The sequence below is a fragment of the Euphorbia lathyris genome, chromosome 2, assembly GCF_963576675.1.
Source record: "Euphorbia lathyris chromosome 2, ddEupLath1.1, whole genome shotgun sequence".
Classification (NCBI taxonomy): domain Eukaryota; kingdom Viridiplantae; phylum Streptophyta; class Magnoliopsida; order Malpighiales; family Euphorbiaceae; genus Euphorbia; species Euphorbia lathyris.
In genome coordinates, this window is record NC_088911.1 from 109,503,119 (window position 1) to 109,513,664 (window position 10,546).

The following is a 10,546-nucleotide window of genomic DNA, read 5'->3' on the forward strand; positions in this document are numbered from 1 at the left end:
GGACACATCCACAAATCCTTTATTAATTGCCAGTTAGTCTCTTTTATATTTGTATACCACTAGAGATGCTCTTGTGGCATTGAACAAATCACACCCATAGAAACCTTGGAATAACGTAAAGAATTCTTCCATTTTTACCGATCTTGTTCAAGAGGAGATTACATATTTCTAGCTTTTTTTGCCAATTTGTTTTTAAATAGATAGTAAATTTGTCAAAATTATAGGGATAAAATTGGTATCCAAAAAATTGAAATTGATTGCATTTTACTGTTCATATCCCACTTCTCTTTTAATTCTATAGAATAAATACGATTAAAACTGTAATTCCATGATCAGGCGTGATGAATTTTCAACTACACAGTTAAATAAGAATAGTTAATTAGCACCATACAAATACAAAGGAAGTATTCACTATTTCATTATTATGTCCATACACTTGTTGGTATAATTCATCTATTTACAGACAAGGAATGATGTCAAGTAAACATCAAACATTACATAGGATACCAAAACCACAACTATATGCTAATACTATGATGATTGCCATCAACAAACCTTTTTAGCTTTTCTATTCACAATGTATTCGTATGATGATAGCTCAAAGTAATGATTGTAAATACGATTTTCTTTTTCTTTTTCTTTCAGGAATTTGATTGTACAACAAATATTAGAATTCGTAAAATAAGGATCAGGTGAGAGCCGCAACCGCGATGATTACCATTAATATGAACAGCATCTGCTTAGACAGCAGGACAGCAGCATCATTTGCTATAACTCCTTGTTGAGTCCCACTGCTTATCTATCAAATAGGAAAGGAAAAAGGAAAAAGCAAATGATGTTATGCTATGCCATTGCTAGACATGATAACTTTTGCTTAAAGGAAGTAAGGGTGCACATGGAATCAAACGCTTGATAAGGAAATCACTTTGTACTTTGATGGCGGAATGCACAGTTCAGGCTGCCGCACAATGTATATCTGATCACCAGAACTGTCATTCTTGTAAATGTCCTGGTTTCTGTGCCAAGTCCATAGTGCATATGTAGAATTCACAACCTGCATTCCGGACACAAAGAGACATTTCTTAACATATGCTGATATAGAAACTACTGGCAGACTAGTTCTAGCAACACAGTCATGTACGCTAGCACACAAATATCGAGAAACTTGATTTTAATTTGTAGACAGTGCAACTTCACGGTGTATAGATCTAAAAGAAATCATAAGACAAGTCAGCTACAGCTCAGACAAATCCGGCACAATGCCTTGGTAACAATCCAGAGATGCAGCATGAAAAATTAAAGGTGATCAGATTAACTTCGACTTAGACCATACCTCAAGTATTCCATGCCCAAAACTGCTTTCTCTGAAAGCACTCCACTCTGGCTGCTTGTCCCAACAAAACTTGCCCTTAGCAGGGCCAGAAGAAAACTTAATGTGGCATACTCCCCCAAATTCTGGTATGTTATCTTTAGCTGAAGGACATTTTCCTTTATCATCTGCAAAATCAACATCAACTTTCTCAATATTTCCCCCATCTCCAACTGTTATGTAAACGGGACCACATCGGTCCAATGTGTAATTGTAGACTCTGTTCATTCGCTCATAAGCATGAACCTGAAAACCAGAAAGTCCAAAGACAAAACCCATCTCAGCATAAAAACAACTTCTTGAGGTCTTTATGCTTTCTCCTGGATATCCATTGAGTTTAAGAAGAGTGAATTCATACTTACATGCCCAGAAAAAACAATGTCTACATGGTGTTGATAAAGAAGTGCTTCCATTTGCTGCCTCATGCACTCAAATTCCTGATAGTGTGAGGAATAGCTATTATACCAAGGTGGATGCCATACAGCTACCAGCCATGGGGTCTTAGTGCGGTTTAGTCGTAAAAGATCATCCTTTAGCCAAGCATATTGAGAACCTACATTTTCAAAAAAGGGAATCGCAAATTTCTAATCAGATAATATTCTTTGAAATTTTAAACATGTTCAAGTTACTGTGATATAAGTATATCATGAAAAACAATGTCTTGTTACCAGTAGTGTTATAGTCTACATATGCTCCCAGCATGATAAAATGTATCCCACCAGCGTCAAAAGAGTAGTAGAAGTTACTGTTAGAGCCAGATTCCTCTGATGGAACTGCAAACCTTGACAAATACGATTCAAAAGTTATCCCGGAAATTTGCGGTTCGATCTCGTGGTTCCCTTCAATTACCATCATAGGAACTCTTGATATTAGCGGCTCCATGAACCTGAAATTCCAATTCAATATTTTCCATGACAAAACCATTAGAGAGGTTAAGAATTTCCTTTCATAGGGCACACACATCCATAGAGTAATAAAATGCAGATGCATATGGAGCAATATTAGTTTGATTGAACTATAAGAAGAGAGGTTAAAATGGAAAAGGAAAATCTGAGTAGCTCAGGACATGATTCCTACACGAACAATCACCATTGACAGGTTTATGCAATGAAAATATTACAAGAAGCTATGTGTTAATCCGTTAATTATGATAATACAGTAAAGGGTAAATTACACCCATGGCCACTGAACTTTACACATTTTTAAAGTATAGCCACTAAACTTCAAAACATAACTCAACTTTACAGTTTCTAACATGATGGCCACTAAACTTCAATTAACGCCTCAAAATGACCATTGATGATCTCAAAATAAATATATAAAAAAAAACCCAAGAAATAATGATATTCTAAGAAACTTTAATACTTCAAAATTTTCGTTTTGAGGTCAACTAGGTGTTGTTTGATTAGGAGAATTTTTAGAGAGAGAAAAGCTCTGGAAATGGTGATTTTGAAAAATAAAAAATTTGGTTCCATGCTGAATGTGGTTCTAGACAACTTCTTAAACATTTTCATTATTTGAGGTGTTAATTGAAACTCCGCCTGTGAGGGTCACTTGGTGGCCTTTACAGCCGGTCCCAAGCCCGGACAAAGGAGGAGGGTTGCGGTAGGTTTGTGGCGGCCAGCGTAAAACTTAGCCACATCTTATGACATGAACCATAATATAAATACCGTTAGGGCGTTCCCTACTCAGCGACGCGCTGCACTTCCTAGACCCGGGTGTAGTGATAAATGTGCAAGGGTTGCTAGGTCGTCGCCCCGAAGCGGCGCGCCACCCCAGGACCCGAGGGTGGTGTCAAATATGCAAGGGTTGCGGGTAAATAAGCTAGTCCACGGTAATGGTAGGGGTAGGGGTAAGGGTAGTAGGTTACGCTTTGGGACATGGAACATAGGTTCTTTGACAGGAAGATTAGCTGAAATTGTAGATGTTATGAAGAGGAGGAGAATAAATATATTATGCCTACAAGAAACCAAGTGGGTTGGAGCTAAGGCTAGAGAGATAGCTCCTTGGGTTATAAGCTTTGGTACTCAGGAAAGGATAAGGGTAGAAATGGAGTAGGTATTCTTATTGATGGGGAGTATATTGATGAGGTAGTAGCGGTGTCTAGGAAGAGCGATAGAATTATGAGTGTTAAGCTAGTGATAGGGGATGAGGTTGTGAATGTCATTAGTGCATATGCGCCACAAATAGGATTAGATGTGTCTATAAGACAAGCTTTTTGGGATGACTTAGAGGAAGTGGTGCAACAGGTTCCTAGGGATGAAAAAATGGTACTAGGGGGTGATCTCAATGGACACGTGGGTTCTAGGCGAGATGGGTTTGAGAGTGTTCATGGAGGGTATGGTTTTGGAGATAAGAATGAAGCAGGAAATGATATTTTGGAATTCGCATCAGCCTATGACTTGAGTATCATGAACACATGGTTTATGAAGAGAACATCCCACTTAGTGACTTATCGGAGTGGCGGTAATGCGAGCCAAATTGACTTCTTCTTAGTAAGGAGTGCTTGGAGAAAGAGTTATATTGATTGTAAGGTGATCCCTGGTGAGAGTACGACAACCCAACATAGAGTAGTGGTGCTAGATTTTCGAAGTAGGAAATGTATAAGAAAACAAACACCTCAAGTAGAGACTAAGATTAAGTGGTGGAAATTGCAAGGGGAGAATCAACAAAAATTTGTGGATGAGATGACCAAAAAAGATATTTGGACTTGCAATATGGATTCAGATATAGATTCGATATGGAATAAGATGGAGCATAGTATAAGGGAAGTAGCGAAGGAAGTTCTAGGGGAATCTAAAGGTAGCATGCCACCGGGTAAGGACACATCTTGGTGGACAGAAGAAGTACGACAAGCAGTAAAGAGTAAGAGAGAATCCTATAAACTATTGGGGAAATGTAGGAGTGACGAGAACTACGAAAAATACAAAGAGGCTAAAAGGGAAGTAAAAAAGGTCATACGAGATGCTAGAGCAAAGGTGAATCGGGATCTGTATACAAGATTGGATACGAAAGAAGGGGAAAGAGACATATATAGAATTGCTCGGATGAGAGATAGGAAGACGCGAGATCTCGGAAAAGTTAAATGTGTGAAGGATGTGGACCAGAAAGTCCTAGTTGGAGATAAGGATATCAAGGAACGATGGAGGTCCTATTTTGATGACTTATTTAATGGAGATCGCCAACAAGATGTTGGAGATATAAGTATCCATCACGATATGATAAATCATGAATGCCTGCGGAGAATTCAAAAGGGTGAAGTCAAAATGGCATTAAGTAAGATGAAGTTGAAGAAAGCAGTAGGACCTGATGGCATCCCTATTGAGATTTGGAGATGTTTGGGAGAAAGAGGAATCGAATGGTTGACGACGTTCTTCAACAAAATTTGGAGAAACAATAAGATGCCATCAGAATGGAGGAAAAGTACCTTAATCCCTTTGTATAAGAACAAAGGCGATGTCCAAGATTGTGCCAACTATCGGGGAATCAAATTAATGAGTCACACTATGAAACTTTGGGAGCGAGTGATTGAACAAAGGCTAAGGAGGACGGTGAAGATCTCGGAAAACCAGTTTGGCTTTATGCCGGGAAGATCAACTATGGAAGCCATCCATCTAATGAGACAATTAATGGAGCACTATCGAAATAAGAAGAAAGACTTGCATATGGTTTTCATTGACTTGGAGAAAGCATATGATAAGGTACCAAGGGAAGTACTTTGGTGGGCCTTGATAAGGAAAGGCATTTCGCGGAAATATATTGACATCATAAAGGACATGTATGAGGGAGTATGCACGAGTGTACGTACTAGTGTTGGGAAGACTGAAGAGTTTCCTATTACGATTGGAGTGCATCAAGGTTCCGCACTAAGCCCATTTCTTTTTGCCATCGTTATGGATGAACTAACAAGTTCACTTCAAGATGGTATACCATGGTGCATGCTGTTTGCAGATGATATTGTGTTGGTTGATGAGACGAAAGAAGGAGTGGAGATGAAGTTGGAACTATGGAGGCAAACTCTAGAATCTAGAGGCTTTAAGTTGAGTCGAAGTAAGACAGAATATTTGGAGTGTAAGTTTAGCGGCCGTAGGAGTAGGGAGGCAGGGACAATCACCCTAGATGGGAGAGTTGTTCAGGCCTCGGATTGCTTCCGGTATTTAGGATCTATTATCCAAACGGATGGAGAAGTAGATGGAGATGTTGCTCATAGGATTAAAGCTGGTTGGTCGAAGTGGAAGAGTGCTACGGGTTTCCTTTGTGATCCCGGCATGCCTAATAGATTGAAGGGAAAATTCTACCGGACGGCAATTAGACCAGCATTGTTATATGGTACGGAGTGTTGGGCAGTGAAACACTGCCACATCCATAAGATGTCGGTGGCGGAGATGCGTATGTTGAGATGGATGTGTGGTCACACGAGAAAGGACCGGGTGCGTAATGAAATAATTAGGACAAAAGTAGGGGTCACATCTATTGAGAATAAAATGAGAGAAAACCGACTAAGGTGGTTTGGCCATGTGAGACGTAGAGCGCTTGATGCGCCGGTTAGGAGAACCGAAGAGTGGCAAAGGGATGTAGTGGTGAGGGGTAGGGGAAGACCTAAGCAAACTTGGAGGAGGGTGATCGAGAGTGATATGAGTTTATTGGGAATTGAGGAAAATATGGTAGTGGATAGGACAGAGTGGAGGGAGCGAATCTGTGTCGCTGACACGACTTGATTTTCACGGTTTTATATGATGGTTCATGTTAGCCGACCCCGAATCATTTCGGGACTAAGGCTTTGTTGTTGTTGAGGTGTTAATTGAAGTTTAGTCGCCATAATGTTATAAAGTGTAAAGTTGAGTGACTTTTATGTTACCTTTTGAAGTTTGGTAACTATATCGTGAAAATGAGTAAGTTCTGTGGCCGTGGGTGTAATTTACCCATGCAATATGAGAAACTTAGACAGAGTTACATCACCAAAAAAAAAAAAAGCCTTAATACATCATTAGCCCTCTGAACTTGTCTCAGAAAATCGATTGGTCCCCTAAACTTACAAAATATCTCGTTTGGCCCCTGAACTTACAAAATATCTTGTTAATTTGTTTAAAGTGACCTAATTGCCTCCTGGACTTGCTTACAGTGGTCAATTGACACCTTGAACTTGCTTAAAGTGACGCACATTTCAATTTGTCCAAAACCAATCTTGCTCTGCCATGTGCACTTAGGGAGTTAATGATATCACTTTAAGCAAGTTCAGGGGCTAACGAAACAGAATGCCAGTTTGGAGGACAATCAACTTTTTTCGTCAAATTCAGGGGCTCCTAATGTATTAAGCCACCAAAAAATGTGCTTCTAAGTCTTGGTATCTTCATGGTTGCTAATATACATATTGAAAACAAATACAATGTTTTGATAATAAATCACTCATCATAATTAACTTAAAAAAAGTTCGGGAACTTTATGTCATAATTAATATGTTCAAAGTATGATCATTTAAAAAAAGAAATTAGTCATGATTGTCTGCCAGTTCTATTGCAATAAAAATGAGAAATGTTACCTTCCCCAACCATCCCAGCGAGGTTGATATGTTTCTCTGATCGGTGCATCAGGGAATGAACATGAGAAGCATGGAGCTCCCTTCCCACCAATTGTACGGTATTGATTTGCATAAGTTAAGTCTCCAACCATTAGTATCAGTGATGGATCATTCATCGTGAGATGGTCTATAGTTGTAGATGAATTACTTGTGAGACCCAGATCTCCAATAAAAGCTATTCTACGAGGATATGAATTTGAACTAGGTGATGGTAGTGTCTCGAATACACTCTCTTCACTCATAGCTCCAATACCACTATCTCCACATTTGTAGCAATATTTTGTCCCAGGTTCAAGACCTGCAGGGAAAATAAGTAAATATAGAAACTATGTTTTATCATAGTTGTTAAATGCAATACGCACTAAGACGCTAAGGAGTCCTGAAGCCTAAGCGTAAAGCATGCGCCTGATGAGCAGACTGCGCAAAAAATGAAAAAAAAAATAGATACAAAATCTAATTATCAAAATCTAATATTAATGTCACTACTCTATTAGTAGTTAGAGCACAAATTATGATGAGCTAAAAAAAGCTCACTTATAAACACTCAAACAAGTTGGGTGTAATCAAGCGGAGCCGAGCTTTGGCCTGTTCATTAGAAAATTGACAAGTTTGAGCTCAACATTCTGTTCATGAGCTGCTGAGTTAATTCTCTTTATAAACTTCGCTCACGAACAACCCCTTAATTATGTTCATCAATTATTTCTTTAACACAAAACTACATAGTTTTGAAACCTAAAAAACTAAAGTTTACATTAACTATGTTGTTTTATATTTGCCCCTTTATAGAAATACTATTATTAAAAAAATAATCAAACCAAACTTGCTCACGAGCGTGTTCATAAACATGAAAATCGAGCTTGTTCATGAACCTATAGTCGAGCCTGTTCGCGAGCTTTCGAGCCGAGTTTCGCCGTGCTCAAGCTCGGGCAGTTTATAACTTGAGCCGAACACAGTAGAGCTTTTATAAACGGCTCGGCTCATTTACAGCCCTACAAACAAGACAAAATCACATAAAATTATAATATTAAATGTCAAAAACACCAACTTAAGTCTTGACAACAGAGACTAAGCGCAGCAGACCTTTGGTTTCATGTATCGTAGATACAATAAAGAGCTCCTCTCCTTTACATCTCTTGCTCTTCTTCCCCCCTTTCTATTTGTACGTGTCTTGTTTTTCTTTACTTAGATCAACGGTTTAGATTTAAGTTTACGAAATAGAATAAGTGGTTGAGATTAATGAACTTTTTATTTTAATAAAAAAACCTAATCATTAATCAAAACGTAAAAGAGGTGCGTTTGAGGAAAGCCTGCGAAGCCCATTTGAGTCGCACAAGGCGAGAGCCTTTTAAACAACGCCCCACCTAGGACTTACTAGGTGTAGGATCTTGAGCCTCAGGCACACCTTTAACAACTATGTTTTATATCAGTTCGGGCATATATTTTACAACTATTCCATTCAACAATGCTTAACCATTAATAAATAAGAAGAGGAAAAGCAGAAGGTTTACTAAAGCACAAGTTTGTTTCATACTGCTGTCGTTTTGAACTTTAAAAACTGGTATAATAAAAGATTTTGTAATAGTCTCAGAGTCTGGTACAATATCATATAGAATTTATCCGCTTTGGCTCCTGTTCTATTAACCTCACAACTGTAAAAACTGTCTACATGTATTGAAAATCCACTCTACTAATATACTCATTCACTCCCTCCATTTCTGATGTGAGGTTCAGTTCGTTACTGTCCGATCACCATCCTTTAGGGCCTCTCATAGCTCGCGTATTTCACCCAGCACACCCTTTAGAACCAGGTCATTACAGAAAATACCCAGTTGTTTTTGAGGTACATGAGTCTTGAACAAATGAGAATCAACTAAGACAACCTACTCCTCTTCTCAGGAGCAAATCTACCTATGAATCAAAAGGCTGATCGGGAAGTAAATTAAACTCCATAACCGAAAAATAACCTCCTTCCCTTGAATCATCTGACTGTTTCATATTCAAATCCATACATTAACACACAAAGCTCCTATGCATATTCAAAGAGATAAATTGTTGATGTTTTTTCTAGAATATATTATACACCAAGTTCATAACTACAACAACAACAAAGCTTCAGTCCCGAAATGATTCGGGGTCAGCTAACATGAACCGCCGTACGAAACCGTGAAATCAAGTCGTGACATAAATTCTCTCCCTCCACTCCGTCCTATCCACTACTATATTCTCCTACCACTCTTCAACCCTTCTAACCGACGCATCAAGCGCTCTCGTTTTACATGATCAAACCATCTTAATCGGTTTTCCTCATTTTATTCTCAATACATGTAACCCCTACTTTTGTCCTAATTATTTTATTATTCATCCGATCCTTTCTAGTATGTTCATCACTATCAAATGTTATTTTGTTAATGGATCAAAACCACTGTCAAAACAAGTAGTAGATAAGATAACTTCATCCTTGTAAATTAGACTAAACACAAAATTACCATCGATTCTCACATGATGAATGATGCCGGAAGTGTAATTCCTAAGTCCCTTAAATGGATACAACTGACTATAAACAGTAGCATTCCCGTTCCGTTTACTAGTATAATTTCCACTTACTTTCCCATACCAAACTTCACTCGCCACAGAAGCAGGATCAAGAGGAATTACATTAGAACCAATTTGAGCATCCCCTGAACCAAAATCAATTCAAAAACACAAGTGAAATGAATTTCCTCAATTGCAGAAATCTATCTACTTAAACAGTAATTAAAATACGCGAATAAACATTAACAGTACCAGTGACCCAAGAAACCCACATTGAAGTAGGTGAAGAGATAGCCAAAGCTATCTGTTGAGGGAAATTTCCAGTGACGTTCTTCTTAAGACGCGGATGATCCATTGGCAAATCATCACTGCCTCTGCGCAATGAAGAATCAAATCGGCGAGTTGTAGGCTTAAAAGGACCCTCAAGAGTGGTCGGTATCCGACTTGTGAGCTGCGATTGTGTCAATATGGACAAAGTAGAAAAAATTGCAATGTTCATCCACAACGACAACTGATTCATTTGTGAGTATCAGACGGAGAAGGCTGATAATGGGAGCTCTTAAAGCTGTGCCTGGTTTGCTGTGTGTAATTTCAAACTAAAAACAAATCATTGCCTTGTTTGGATAATTTTTAACAAGGATTTGGCATCCGCCGGGAATAGACGGAGGAATATACCGCGCGGTTGACGATGTACTGTTTCCACCTAAAATTCTTATTTTATTTACTAAGTTTAGAATATTATTTATCTTATTTAGTAGTAGGTAAATTCTTATTTAGTAGGTAAATTCTTATTTAGTAGTAGGTAAATTCTATAGTTACTATGTTGGAAAAAAAACTAGTTATAATTTATTTTAGTATCCAATAGTAATTGAACATGTGTTAATAAAAATAAGGTTAATTAAAATTAATAAAAAAGGTAACCTGCTATTGCAGGTAATATTTAATTATAGAAATTTTAAAGATTATTAATTACAAAGTAAATAATATATGAGTCTTTATATTTTAATCTAATCATTATTTAGTCATTATATATTAATAATACACTATTCAGTCCTTAATTTTAACTC

At 37.9% G+C, this 10,546-nt stretch overlaps 1 protein-coding gene across 3 annotated transcripts; it reads right to left on the reverse strand.

Annotated features, from left to right (window-relative positions):
- Window positions 1-394: 394 nt before the first annotated feature.
- Window positions 395-10,142, reverse strand: LOC136219410 (purple acid phosphatase 23). Of its 3 annotated transcripts, none has more exons than XM_066006809.1 (8): window positions 9,732-10,142; window positions 9,434-9,625; window positions 6,909-7,245; window positions 2,038-2,255; window positions 1,732-1,922; window positions 1,334-1,615; window positions 933-1,054; window positions 395-799 (listed from the first exon to the last, which is right to left on the reverse strand). In XM_066006809.1, exons 1-8 carry the CDS (start codon window positions 9,997-9,999, stop codon window positions 796-798), a joined length of 1,614 nt encoding a protein of 537 aa, XP_065862881.1. In that variant the 5' UTR covers window positions 10,000-10,142; the 3' UTR covers window positions 395-795. The 3 variants fall into 3 exon arrangements, with proteins under 3 accessions (XP_065862881.1, XP_065862878.1, XP_065862880.1); XM_066006806.1 differs by having other exon boundaries at window positions 926-1,054; XM_066006808.1 differs by having other exon boundaries at window positions 896-1,054.
- Window positions 10,143-10,546: the final 404 nt, after the last annotated feature.

What these genes read in the sequence shown, in the direction of transcription:
- LOC136219410 (XM_066006806.1), bottom strand. Translation starts at nt 9,999, where the DNA reads ATGAATCAGTTGTCGTTGTGGATGAACATTGCAATTTTTTCTACTTTG. An exon ending in TCATCATGTGAGAATCGATG is followed by an intron (nt 7,246 to 9,433) that starts GTAATTTTGTGT and finishes TTTTCCCTGCAG; the next exon opens with GTCTTGAACCTGGGACAAAA. An exon ending in TTCCGCCATCAAAGTACAAA is followed by an intron (nt 800 to 925) that starts GTGATTTCCTTA and finishes CCTATTTGATAG; the next exon opens with ATAAGCAGTGGGACTCAACA.